Source organism: Labrus bergylta, chromosome 13 (genome assembly GCF_963930695.1).
Source record: "Labrus bergylta chromosome 13, fLabBer1.1, whole genome shotgun sequence".
NCBI classification, from domain to species: domain Eukaryota; kingdom Metazoa; phylum Chordata; class Actinopteri; order Labriformes; family Labridae; genus Labrus; species Labrus bergylta.
In genome coordinates, this window is record NC_089207.1 from 28,886,258 (window position 1) to 28,899,186 (window position 12,929).

Here is a 12,929-nt window from a genome sequence, read left to right on the forward strand (position 1 = left end):
AATTGTGTTTGGCTATATGTTACCACAAACATAAATGATGCAGCGATGCAAGAGGGGATTCTGACCTAATGAACCCCTCTGAGACCACTCACCATCAGGACCTCCATCTCTCTGCTCTGCCTCAACAAAGCAGCAGAAAGTGGCCACAAAGACTCACTCTTCAGCTGAAGGTGGATGTTGATGAGCCACTCAGAGGAGATGCTGGCACACACTTCTCTCGCTCTATTAAGTGGCGATTCCCCCGACAGACCACTTCACTCTGCACCAGTGATTCACAACAATCTCTGAAATTAGTGGGAGTCAAAGCAAGGTTAAAAAAATCAAAGCTGAAATCAATCTCTTTAAACCATTATATTTTTAACTAAATTATTTTGCTCAGTAGATCTCTGAGGCCAAAGGTTGATATGAGAAGTAATAACATACCTTTGTAGTTTGCCTTTAAATATTATTTTTTTTATCCTTAGCTAGAAGCTTTGGACAGGGCTCTATATTGCCTCAAATGTCACAGTGGTGTGGCACAGGTGTGCTCCACTTACTCACACAAAGCTTTCATCACTGTGCTGCTCAAAAGAAGACGCATCTAAGGATAATAATAACTGCCAATTTAATCAAAGTAAAAATGGGGCTCAATCTTTAGCAAAAAGCTAACCAGTTGACTTCAGGCTAGCATTTAGAACCCGTTTAAATCTAAATGGTGTCCTGGATGTTGCTGTCCATCGGCCAACACTGTTGAGTTCTGGGAGTCAGAAGTGGACATGTGTGAGGATAGCTAATATCATCATTGTCACTACCTGGAGCTGCATCAACACAGCAACACAGCCCGGGTCTGTTGACGGTGGCAATGGTGTTTTGGTTGCCGTGGCAACTAAGGGCCATACTGGGTAAGTTAAGTAACTTATCAGTAGAGCATAGGGGCGTAATTGGGATGAGATATGTCTCAATGAGTGCTTATCCTTTTATTAGGCCATCTTGTGTTTATTTAAAATCCAAACACCTCATATTTGTAGTAAAAGTGGAATTCAAATGAGTGGCATAGGTATCCCAATTATAGCCAAATAGAAGTGGACAATTTATACACAGTCTCTATTTTTGACAAAGTTAGGACAATATAGTGAAGGTGGATTCAAGCCTTGAAAACCCCAAATACACGAGACGTTTCATGAATAAAAATAGAGCTATAGTCAAGACGTACGAGTAGGACAAGAACTGTTAAAGAGAAATACTCTGGTAATAAAATCTCAGTGAGCAATCATTCACTTCATTTCACTCAAGCTTGATAGCCTCAGTCGAGTGTTGAACGCACTTTTATTGTTCAGGTGTCAAATGTAACAGTGTCACCATTCAGAGAGGGAATAAAGAGTAAATGGTCACATAAAAAAATATAAAATCAACAATGAAAATGGTCACACGGGTAAAGTCTGCCGTCCCGTGGAAACACAGATGTACAGTTGAGACAGTGTCCAGATGTCCAGACAGTGTATGTGTTTGGTTTGCACGTTTCCACAGCCTATAATAAGTAAGAGTCCTTTTTTTGTTTACTAGCCATGCATACAGTTGACATTTCCACGTGTTGAGTCAGTGTCTTATAGGAGCTGGCACTTCAATACAAAATATTTACACTACCATTAATTACCTTATCATCATCGTCGTCGTCTTTACTATTTGATTCTATGGGTCTGAACACTCAAAGCACAGAAAGGATGGGATCAGGATGTTCAATCGTTAAGCACCCTGTGTCATCGTAAAACCAGGAGGAGAAAAATAAAATGCTGAGGCTGACAAATGTTGGCAAATTCACTTGTTCCTGTAACAAGTGACAAGTGTAAATGTTCCTGAAAAGAGTTGCTGTAGACATTTCAAAACACTGAAAAGATGAACTCTTTGTCTTGTCATGATGAAGCAGTTGGATATATTATAACCGGGCAATCTGTCAACAAGAATCTCCCAGAGAGAAAGAGAGAGAGAGAGAGAGAGAAAGAGAGAGAGAGAGAGAGAGAGAGAGAGAGAGAGAGAGAGAAACAAAACATCACACGATATGTAAATATCAACAATACTGCTATGTTTACGTTTGTATCTTCACATTAGAAAAGAGGAAAGACACTGCACCTTTTCTTTCAATTCCTTTTTTGAACAACACAAAAAAATAAGAAAATGGAGGCGCTGTCAGGTCACCTCTTTGGTTGAGCCCTGTAATGAGTAGAAAAACCCTCCCTCTAATCACTGCACACATCTAATACTCATCAGTATGTAAAACAACTGGACCCCAGAAATATGTTGAGACTGATGCACAGTAACTAATGAAGTCGTGGTTACAACAAAATGCATCATGATGTTTTGAATTCGCTCGTAATACAGACAGAAAACGGACCTTCTTTCCCTCCTTTGTTAGCAGATTGTGGAGCAGCATATAAAGATCCTGATGTGTGATTCTTTGCAGATGATTCACTCCAAACTCAATGGATAAAACAAACCTGGACGCAACAGAAGAGAGTAACATAAGGCGAGTGCACGTTCATTTTTTTTTTGTCATTTGTCAAATTCTCTAGTGGCAGATTCCTGGCATTCCTCTCCATGACTCACGTGGTGTTATGAATAATCACGTCTCTGCTGATTTTAGGCTCCAAAGAGTTCAAATCCATCGAGCACAACCACAAATTGACCTCCTGTTTAATTGGCATGTGCATGTGTGTGTCTCTAAGTGTGTTTTCATCCTGCTCCCTCTTGGTAGACATCCCCCCCCCGCCCCCCCCGGCCTGTTCCTGGACGCCCCCCCCGGCCTGTTCCTGGACGCCCCCCCTTCAGGGCTATTGTATATTGCAAGACGAGCAGCAGGGGTCGTCCTTGTCTGGCTGGGCGGCGTAGTCCATCTGCCGAACGATCTCAGCGAATAGTTCGTCTACCATGGTTTTGCTTTTGGCCGAGGTCTCCATGAACGGGCAGCCCCACTCCTCTGCCAGGGCTTGGCCTTCGCTGGACGATACCTCCCTCTCACTCTCCAGGTCAACCTTGTTCCCCACCAGGATCACAGGAACCTTCTCGTACCTGAGGACAGACACACATCCACATCAGGTGATCAGACATAGAAACGCACAAGAAGAAGAAATAAGAACCAATCAGGGAGTTTTTCTGTTTTTATATTTCCACTGAACTTTCAGTTTGAAATTATAAGTCATGTTCATTTCTAAACTTTTTTTTCCCACTCTTAATGTGTCAACGTGCTTTAACTGCACCACTGAATGTCCTCAGTTTGATGAACATTTTAAAACCTTCACTCAGTGCTACTATTTAACATCCACAACACACCATTTGACTTAAATGGCATCTAACAACCTAATAAAATATGACCTTATTTCACATCATCACCTTCTTTCATTGGCAACCCTTTATCACTTCTGACATCATGCCAAGAAGCTTAAATACTGTTTTAATGTCAAACTGTTTTGTTCAAGGTTGCAAGTACTGTTGGGAGTAACATGTTACTGTAACGCCACACGACTCCACGCCTTACTGTTATACCACTTCTGTTTGCAGTAACTACTAGTGCTTCTAGATAGTTTTCTTCTTCAATAACGAGCAACAATAACATAGATTTAAAAGCACTTGTTACTTTATGTGAAATAGCCGACAACACAAGATTCTGTTTTATTGACATGGACTCAGCAGGTGAGGTTACGATGTTAGCACAGTCACATCCTGGGAGAAAGAATGTCGCAGTAAACCCACACAAAGGCTCATGATCATTCAGGTGTTTCCTTTCGGTCTTGGAAATACCAACATCATTTTTCACTGTTTGAGTTAAACGTCAACATTATCGCTGTATATTGCAGTCTATGTGCAGGACGTAAAACCTTGTCAATCATCAAGAAAGTTATATTAATCCCATGAAGCACCGAGCTAAACGATACATGTCTACTAAACTAGTTGTCAGAGTGACCAAGGCTGTAAACTGAGACTCCCAGGTGCAGCTCACCTTAACTCTACAGATAAAGGAGGAGCCACTCAACACAAACAGGAAGCTTGATTTTAAATCACCATCAGCTCCACGATCAGAAAACCAAGACGAAACAGACTGATGGCAAGGTATGTTATTTCTTCCCATATCAACTGTTGCCCTATCTAATGAGCAAAATGCCTTCATATTGAAGATGGCAACAATATTAAATGACAATGACAAGTAGTTTCCTCTCACACTGCCATAGCAACACTAAATAATGTTTACATTAATAAAACTATTGAAGCAAAAAGAAGCAATGCTAAAGTTACTTATTATGAAGTAACTCAGTAACTTATTTACTTTCTGTATCTATTAACTGTAACTTGCTACTCATTTTCAGTAACTTGCCCTTGTTACGGTTCAGTTGGAAAAACAAGGGAGGGGGACCCAAGAGCAGAATTAACTAACTATTTATTTTAACAAAAAGGCAAACAAAAAGTCACTTCAGAAAGTAAACAAAAAACACAGGGATCAAAAAACAGGGAGCCACAGAGGACCACGAGCAAAAACTGACATACCAACGAACGACATACAAACAACAATGAACTGACCCAGAAGAGAAGAAACACAGAGACTGAATAGACACGGGGTAATCAAACACATGTGAGACTAACGACACAGGTGAAGACAATCAGGGCAATCAACACTGGAGGGAAACACACAGAGGAAGGAATGAACACAAGACAAGAAACACTGAGGACAACTACAAAATAAATACAGGAAACACTGAAGACACACAGAACTCAAGAATGAAACAAAACACACTAGAACATAAAGAAACACTAAACACTGAAAAACAAAACTAGAAAAGACCAAATCATGACAGCCCTTCACTGGTTACAAGATACCAAAATAAAGGCACACAAATTCAATCTAGCTAAACAAATGTAAGTTTGATTAGGGTCAATTTATCTAGGAATTGGTTAAATTATATAGCTGTTGTGACTTAGCTGTTAATATTAAAAAAATAAATATGTTCTCTTATTTTTAAATATGGCCTCTGTCTTTCTGAATTTTGCATAATTATTGTCTTTTTGATTCCTGATTAATCAAGTAATGGTAAAATATCACAAAATGTGATTTTAAACACAGCAGAGCAACATTATAACACATTTCATCTTTCGACCCTCAGCATGATGTCAGCGGAACATGTAAATATAGTTAAAGGAAAACCTAACCTCATTAAATCATTTTCTTAAACTGCTTTTCCTTGTTTATGGGAGGCAGGCAGCCTTGAAATGTCGGTGAGGTCTTTTTCTATCACAGAAAGTTTTTCAGGGCTGTCTCTTGTTAACATGCACTGTAAACACTTTGCTGTTGGAGGAACCTACTATCTGTCTATCTACAACACTGACGATCATTTTGAGCCTGATAGCTCCATTAAAAGGTCCAGCTGGTTTTCAGTGACACTGCTAAAAAACAGAGATGAGACTTGAAATCAATTGCAAAGAAAAACTACAGCAAAAAAGTTGACTTCCCAACTCCAGGTTTATGACCTGATATTATTGGTAGTTCTTTTTGAAAAGCTCACTTTCTCCTTTCTGTATGACAAAAGTGTTAAGCCAAGTTGGGGTCAAACCATTGGCTTATTATGGGCAGAAGGCTAATCGAAAGAAACATGTTTTTTTTTGGTATTTGGTTGGTGGGAGGAAGCTTTTCATAAAAATAATCAGGGCAGCACCATTTTTCTGTCGGGTGCTAACCAGTGAACCTCCACTTAACGACCATGCCACCATGCCTCGTGTAAGCATCAAGTCCAAAGCATGAACAGGAAATGGATAGTAGAGCTCTGACCTCTGAGGGTGGGAGCTGGACATAATCCTCTGAGCTGTGAACTCTCCCGTCATGTTGCCTGAGCACAAGATGTTACTCTGGAACTGGACTACTTAGTCGACAGCCAGAGGAGACGCTTAAACAGGCTGAAATTATCAAAAGGAACGACTGGGTCGCTTTTTCAAGGACGTAATTGCTACATCAATTTTGCTGTTGGAAAACATGGCGGGTCTCTGAGGTAGTTTGCACACATCAGAAGAGAGAGATCAGAAACATCACACAGATACCAGATCATGTGGACGCATATCCCTTGCTAAACAAGAGGTAGTTCTTTCATCTTATCTGTATCCATCTGTTGGACCTGTTGTCTGAACACACTTTAAATGTCTTTGTTCATAAAACACTCAGCAGCATCGTCACATCTATAGATTCATGCCCTCAACACCAATCAGCATCATTAGGGTTTTCAAAAGCTGCCCTCGCCCTCTGAAAAAAACATGATTCTGAATTATTAATAGGACAAAAAATGATGCTCATCCTCAATTGCTATGGTAACAGGTATACAAGGACATATCTGACACTGGAGAGATTTGGAGACTGAAGAAACAGCAGCTTCAGTCCACGTTTAGGATCTGTTGGAGGCCAGGGGATGCAGGTTTCAGAGTTTAACAAGCTTAAACTTAACGAGAATAGAGAGTGGATTCTGATCAATGAATACGTTATCCTGAGTGAACTTCAATCTCGCTGCTCGCTGGCTGATATGAAGAACCAGGATTTCAGAAACAAGCTCAGAGGTCTTCCTGTGTGTAACCTAGAGTTTGATAGTGTTCTAGGACTGAATGAGAAAACAACAAAGATAAACGAAAGAGACATGTACAGTACCAAGGTCTCATTCAATGCATTTTTTGATGTCAATAAAAACATCAAGGCCACTGAGAGCTGTTTTTGAATACTTCTCATTGGTAGTGGGCCTGGACCTTACATTTCCCCTTCCCACCTCCTGAAAAACCCTAAACTTAGTTGTGGTTTAGCAGATTGCAAGGCAAGAACCTTTACTTTTATAGCAGCACTCATTTAGGAGAAGCCAAAGAGGGCTTAGCGTGTAGTTTGGGGGAAAGGGTCCTATTTGGGTGACTCTTTTCTGCCCCAGTCTGTGGCTTTAGTGAAAAATCTCCTGCTGTAACTGTCTGAAGGTGGTCTGTTGAAATCCAGCTGTACATTATCACACTTCAGTTTTATACCAGCTCCTGCTCATATCAATCACTTGCATGTGTGGTTAAATGTAACTATAATAAAAGGACTTAACATCAAGTTATGTAGCTGTATGGGAAGTTATTGTAACATGTGCAGCACAAAGACATCTGGTACCAAAGGACCAGGTCTAAATATAGTCTCAGTAACAGAGGAGGAGACCGGCAGTCCCAGGAGGTGTGAGACAGAGTCAGCCGCAGATACCAAAGCTCCCCAGGCCTCAGTGTGAAGGGTGTCGGCACAACCCTGTGCCTGGAACCGACGGTGGCTGATGCACGGAGAGCAGATCACATGGTTCAGTCACGAGTCTCAAAAGACGACTCAATAAATGGGTCTGCTTGTGTTTGTGCACAGCTCACACAACATGCCATGCCGCAGCCTTCAGCTTGTGATTTGGATAACGCCTGCATTTGAGCTCTCTGACTGCAAACACCCACCCGAGCTCGCCCAGACACACCTTATCTATAATGCATGATGCATCAACTCACAGAGGCCTTGCTGAGGGACGGCGACCCAAGAGCATCCACCTTTGACTCTGGCCAACGCCGTCAGGCTGAAGGAGGAAACAGGCAGCGTGCTGGGCCTCCTCCCAGTGGCCCTTTTGGGGGGGGGGGGGGGGTCTATGGTTTAGTCAGAGGAGAGGAATCAGCTGAGTCAGAGAGCAGCAATAAGCTCCTCTCTTCTGGCAGAGCATCAGGGCAAAGAAAGATTTAATCAGGAATAGATATCTGGAGAGTCTTTGGTAAACTCACCACGACAAATAAATGAAGACTTTGTGTTTTACAAAAGCAGGCAAGATAAAAACACAATATCAGGGAATGCTACCCAAAGCCTCTTTTGGATTCCCTCGAGGTTTTGAAAAGTAATTATCTGCTTTCAGAATCAGATGCTTTTCACAGATGATGGAGACACTGTCCAAGATGTCTCAAGAATGGAAAAGGAAAAAGGAATATTGTTCTTCACAGACTAGACAGGCAAGTCATCCTTGTTTCTGAAATATTGCAGCCATAATACAGCATAGTCGCAGCTCCTTTGGGTTTCATGGTGTTTAAGATACATTCATCTTCTTACTCTACAAAGTACAGCACCTCAAATCTGGAAAGCCAGTGCATGAGACATTTAGTCAAACTGCTGTTCCACAAAAAACACAGTAAAAGAAAATTGCAAAGACTCATTCAAAAGCTTAATAACCACATATCTTCTCCTCTGATGAAACATTACACTTAGGAAACTTATAGCGTCATAATCACATCATGTCACTATGTGTAGCTTTAGAAACACAAGACCTCACCTGTACATGGGGTTAAAATGTTTGTTGCTAATACTTCATAATGGAAAAACAGACTTTGGAACATATCAGTGTATGTCTCATTTTGCATTGACGGGATTGCCAAATCTTTAGTGCCATGTTTGGACAGCTATGGCACTCATTCCACGACTGCTTGTTTCCTGGCTGTTTGTGTAATTGTGTATTGTTTATTTCTCTGTGATCACCATGGCAACAATCTAAGAGTCCACTTCAGTCTGTAACCTGCCACTGTAAGAAAAAAGTCTAACGACACTTTGTTATTGCACAGTTTAGCTTGTTTTAGTCGTTATGGAGTATAGAATCAGGCTTTAACAGATAAAAGGTGAGAAATTGAGAGATGTTTATTGTTCTGCGCATGGGCGGTTCTAGGCAGGGGGTTCTGTAACACTGAGCTTGCCCCCCCCTGTGGCCACCCCCCCAAAAGGAAGAACCCCCCTAATAACACATACACAGTATTTGACTCAACAACCGGACTCACAATCTAGTATTCAATTCTGTTACTGAAACAAATATAAATCATGATATTTAATGTTGTGGTATTTAATGATGTGTGCTATTATTTGGCATTATATTCAAATATTTTTTAAAGCGATCATCTTTGTCTATTTTTCACCTGGGTTTAATATTCTACTCTGACAAAACAATTGACCCCAGTTTGGCCCCCTCAGTAAAAGTAGTCTAGAACTGCCACTGGTTCTGCAACAGTGAGATACACTGAAAACAAGCACCAATTAAAGATGGTCGCACTCAACATCTATATTACACATGAAGTTCTAGTTGCATGTCATGAGGTTACTTGACTTTGAATACCAATCTAATACACTGAAACATAAAATACAATAAAATAGAACTTATATACTTATATCACTAATGGCCTTTTGGTGTGTTGTCCGCTCATAAATCACTCAGAAAAGATTATGTTTAACTAGTGGCTTGCTATAGGATGCTATTTAACATGCATCATTTATGATACAAATATCCACTAATAACCTGTCAGCTAAGCTGCTGCCTGGTTTTTCATCTCTGTGAGGTGTGGTGTAGCATGTGGTGTGGATGCTAAGAGCAAGAGAGATGTTCTTCATCAAAGGGGCTTTTCATGGTCTGTTTACTGGGAATATGCGACTAATGATAACCTTTTAAACATTCACCCCGACTGACTTCCCAGCTTTAAATTGAGCTGCTCTGCTGAATTCAATAAGACTTCTTAAAAGGAACAATTTGCGTTAGGCATCAGCCAAACCTCTATGTAATCACATCAGAGGACAATGTGGATCTCTGTACCTTGTCTTTGATTTTTATTTTGCAAATTGAGCTGCTGTGATGCAGGAAGGTTTTAGAACTCAATCAATCATAAAGAGCTCATAAAGGTGGCATGGATTGTCTTGCTGATATTTCCACCAGCTTGTTGGCTAGCCATAAATAAGAGTCTATGCTAACAGCTGTGTGAGGCTTAGATGCAGGGCTGAATACCTAAAACTGGTCTGGAATGGTAACAATGACAATGCTAACAGGCTGATTTTTAGCTGCTACTATGTATGAAGCATTTCAATGCGCTTGTCAATTAGAAACAAACACAGCTGAGGTTACTGTACAATGATCTGCTTTGCCCTTATCAAACCTCCTGCAGAGGGCCATGAACACTGAACTTTGAAACGCTTGTGTAAGCATCCTTAAACTTGAGGTCAGTTTTCAGAGCAGACAGTGATGCAGATGAAAGAGGATCTTTCTTGGAGATCTGAGAGACTGCTGCTCCTTCATTTATTGATCTCAATCCTTTCAACAAGTTGGCCAGTTTTAGAAAGAAAGCTCCACAATTTGTAGCATTACTACAAAGGAGTAAGACAGAACACTAGCAGCATGAATTAGAGATGTTTGGACTGCAGACACAGAGCGTGGGATGGTACTCTGTTTCACCTCTTTTGTCTTCACTGTTCTCTGACCATGTCAACACTTTTTGAACGTTCTGTAGAAGAAGTAGAAGTAGAAGAAGTAGAATAAAAAGTAGAAGAAGTTGAAGAAGTAGAAGTTGAAGAAGTAGAATAAAAAGTAGAAGTTGAAGAAATTGAAGAAGTAGAAGTAGAATAAAAAGTAGAAGTTGAAGAAATTGAAGAAGCAGAAGTAGAATAAAAAGTAGAAGTTGAAGAAGTAGAAGAAGTAGAATAAAAAGTAGAAGTTGAAGAAATTGAAGAAGTAGAAGTAGAAGAAGTGGAATAAAAAGTAGAAGTTGAAGAAACTGAAGAAGTAGAAGAAGTAGAAGAAGTAGAAGTAGAAGAAGTAGAAGAAGTAGAAGAAGTTGAAGAAGAAGTAGTAGAAGAAGTAGAAGAAGAAGGTAGGAGTGATGGGGTCCTTGGTGAACACTGGCACACCAAGGTGTAATAATGTGCACCCAGAGGCCTCTGTGCTTGGATGTGTCTGTGGCATTAGCAGCAGGCTCTGATGGATGCTGACAGGGATCAGAGAGAGAGCAACTTACAGCGGCACCTCTGACCCGAGCCGAGGCTGATACGCTCGTGATGGGTGACGGGTCACTGGTGTTTTGGCAGCAAGGAGGGACAAACAAGCAGAGCGAGCAATGACAAGGTGTAATGTACAGGAAGAGTCTGACTCCTAAGGTTAACGTTACAGATTTACACTTCATAAATACAACTGTTCACCAAAAGACTGACACCTGCAGCTGCTAAAAACTAAAGTGTTCAGCAGTATCAGTGAAGTTTTTTCTAATTTATTGCTACAAGCTACATTACAACATCCCCTTCAATCGTCTAAATCTTCTATTTCAGGCCTGTTTTTATATTTTCACTCTCAGTTTGGATTAATCAACAAATTCTCTGATCAAAAACTTTTCTTAAAAATCTTTAATATTGCCAATCACAAGGTGGAATCTTCAAATGTCCTCCTCCCAAAAGAGCCGATCCCTGAAAAATGAAAGCATTTTTTTGCTTTCTTTCATGATCGCTAACTGAAATGGTTAATTCATTCTCAAAATAGATACAGAGGGGGCACTGGTAGCGGAGTGGTTAGTGCGCGCCCCATGTATGGAGGCTGTCGTCTCAAGCAGACGGCCCGGGTTCACATCCCACCTGTGGCTTCTTTCCCGCATGTCATTCCCCACTCTCTCTCTCTCTGATTTCCGACTCTATCCACTGTCCTATCTCTCCATTAAAGGCACAAAAAAGCACAAAAATAAATAAATAAATAAAAAAAAAAAAAAAAAAATAGATACAGAGAAGTTTGCTGTAAGTCTAGTCGTTGATGGAAAATTCCACCTTTTATTTCTAATGTTCTGATTTTCTCTAATCAGTTTGTGATGCAGCTAACAGTGCACTTTTTGATGGGGTTTTTTTCTTCCTCTGAAGTCTCTTTTCCTTTGATGTCTCAGTCTGTCTCGTAGTGTCCTATTGCATCCACTGCTTTCCTACATTTCCCACAATACCAATAGACCAGCCTCTTGGAACATGCCTTAACCCTCATGCATCACTATGGACATTTTTGTCCATAAGCAACTCCAGCCCTGCTCAAAAATATCAAATATTGAGTAATTATCAGGAATTTAACCCTTTAAATGCCAGAATCATGTAATCAAACTGGCATTTAAAGGGTTAAATTTCTAAAAATGATTAAATGTTTGATAGTTTTGAGCAGGGCTGAAGTTGTTTAAGAGATTTATGCAGAAAAAAATAGAAAAAAATATCAATCTGTTCTATTTTTATATCAGTTTTTTGGCATGGACATTTTTGTCCTTAGTGACTTAAGAGGGTAGTAAATTAAACTGATGCCTGAGGGTTAACTTGTTGCCTTTCAGTTTTGGAATTTAAGACAGCCATTGCAGAGCGTAGTGGGCATTTTTCAGACAGAACAGACGGCTAGCTAGCCACATGCTAATGAAAACATGCGTCTTGATGCAGCACATCAACACATTATGAGCTAGTATAATGTACAAAAATGTTCCCCTTGTGTGTATGAAGTCTTCAAGTTCGATGACTAATTATCAAAGCTTTAAACTTTTCAACTCATTTGCATGTTTATATCATGGTAAAAGTTTAGTGCATTCAACAAGTATTCAGATGGGAACCTTTTTTCATTTAACAAAGTTGACTGAAAAAACATCGACCTTCCTTAACAACTACATAACTTTGCCCATGAAATGCGTGATATTAAGTTTGAATTTGAACCCTTAATAAAGCAAGGATTAAACAGCAGTATGCTTACGAATGTTTAACAATCTGTTTCACAATGTGGAAAAAGACTTTCACACCATTGTAGAGTATAATCACCAGATCTTTTGTGATAAATGTGACTTTAATATTTCAGTGAGTTCCTACATAGATGGGTGAAGGAACAAGTTCTTCACATATTTTGTCCCCAACTTCCAGATACATTACGTTTTTTTATATTCCTATAAAATCACATCAGCATCAACAGGAATTGTGGGCCATTGTTTATGTCCTTATACAAGTAAGTGTTGAGTTTAGCATATCAAATATATTTACTACCTCTCAGGTCATCCTATATAACGTCTGTGAACAGAAGCATTCAATTACAGGAAAACTTGAACAGGTGTGAAATGGAATACAAACAGTTGTATACAGTGAGTAGAGAGAA

General features: G+C 40.0%; 1 protein-coding gene across 1 annotated transcript in view; it reads right to left on the reverse strand.

The window, feature by feature from the left end:
- Window positions 1-1,286: 1,286 nt before the first annotated feature.
- The window catches only part of LOC109984346 (ras-related protein Rap-2a), a 16,874-nt gene continuing 5,231 nt past the window's right edge, over window positions 1,287-12,929 (reverse strand). Inside the window, exon 2 of the mRNA XM_020634452.3 lies at window positions 1,287-3,042. Within this exon, the coding sequence (XP_020490108.1) occupies window positions 2,805-3,042 (238 nt within the window). The 3' untranslated portion in view covers window positions 1,287-2,804. The remainder of the gene's footprint in view (window positions 3,043-12,929) is intronic.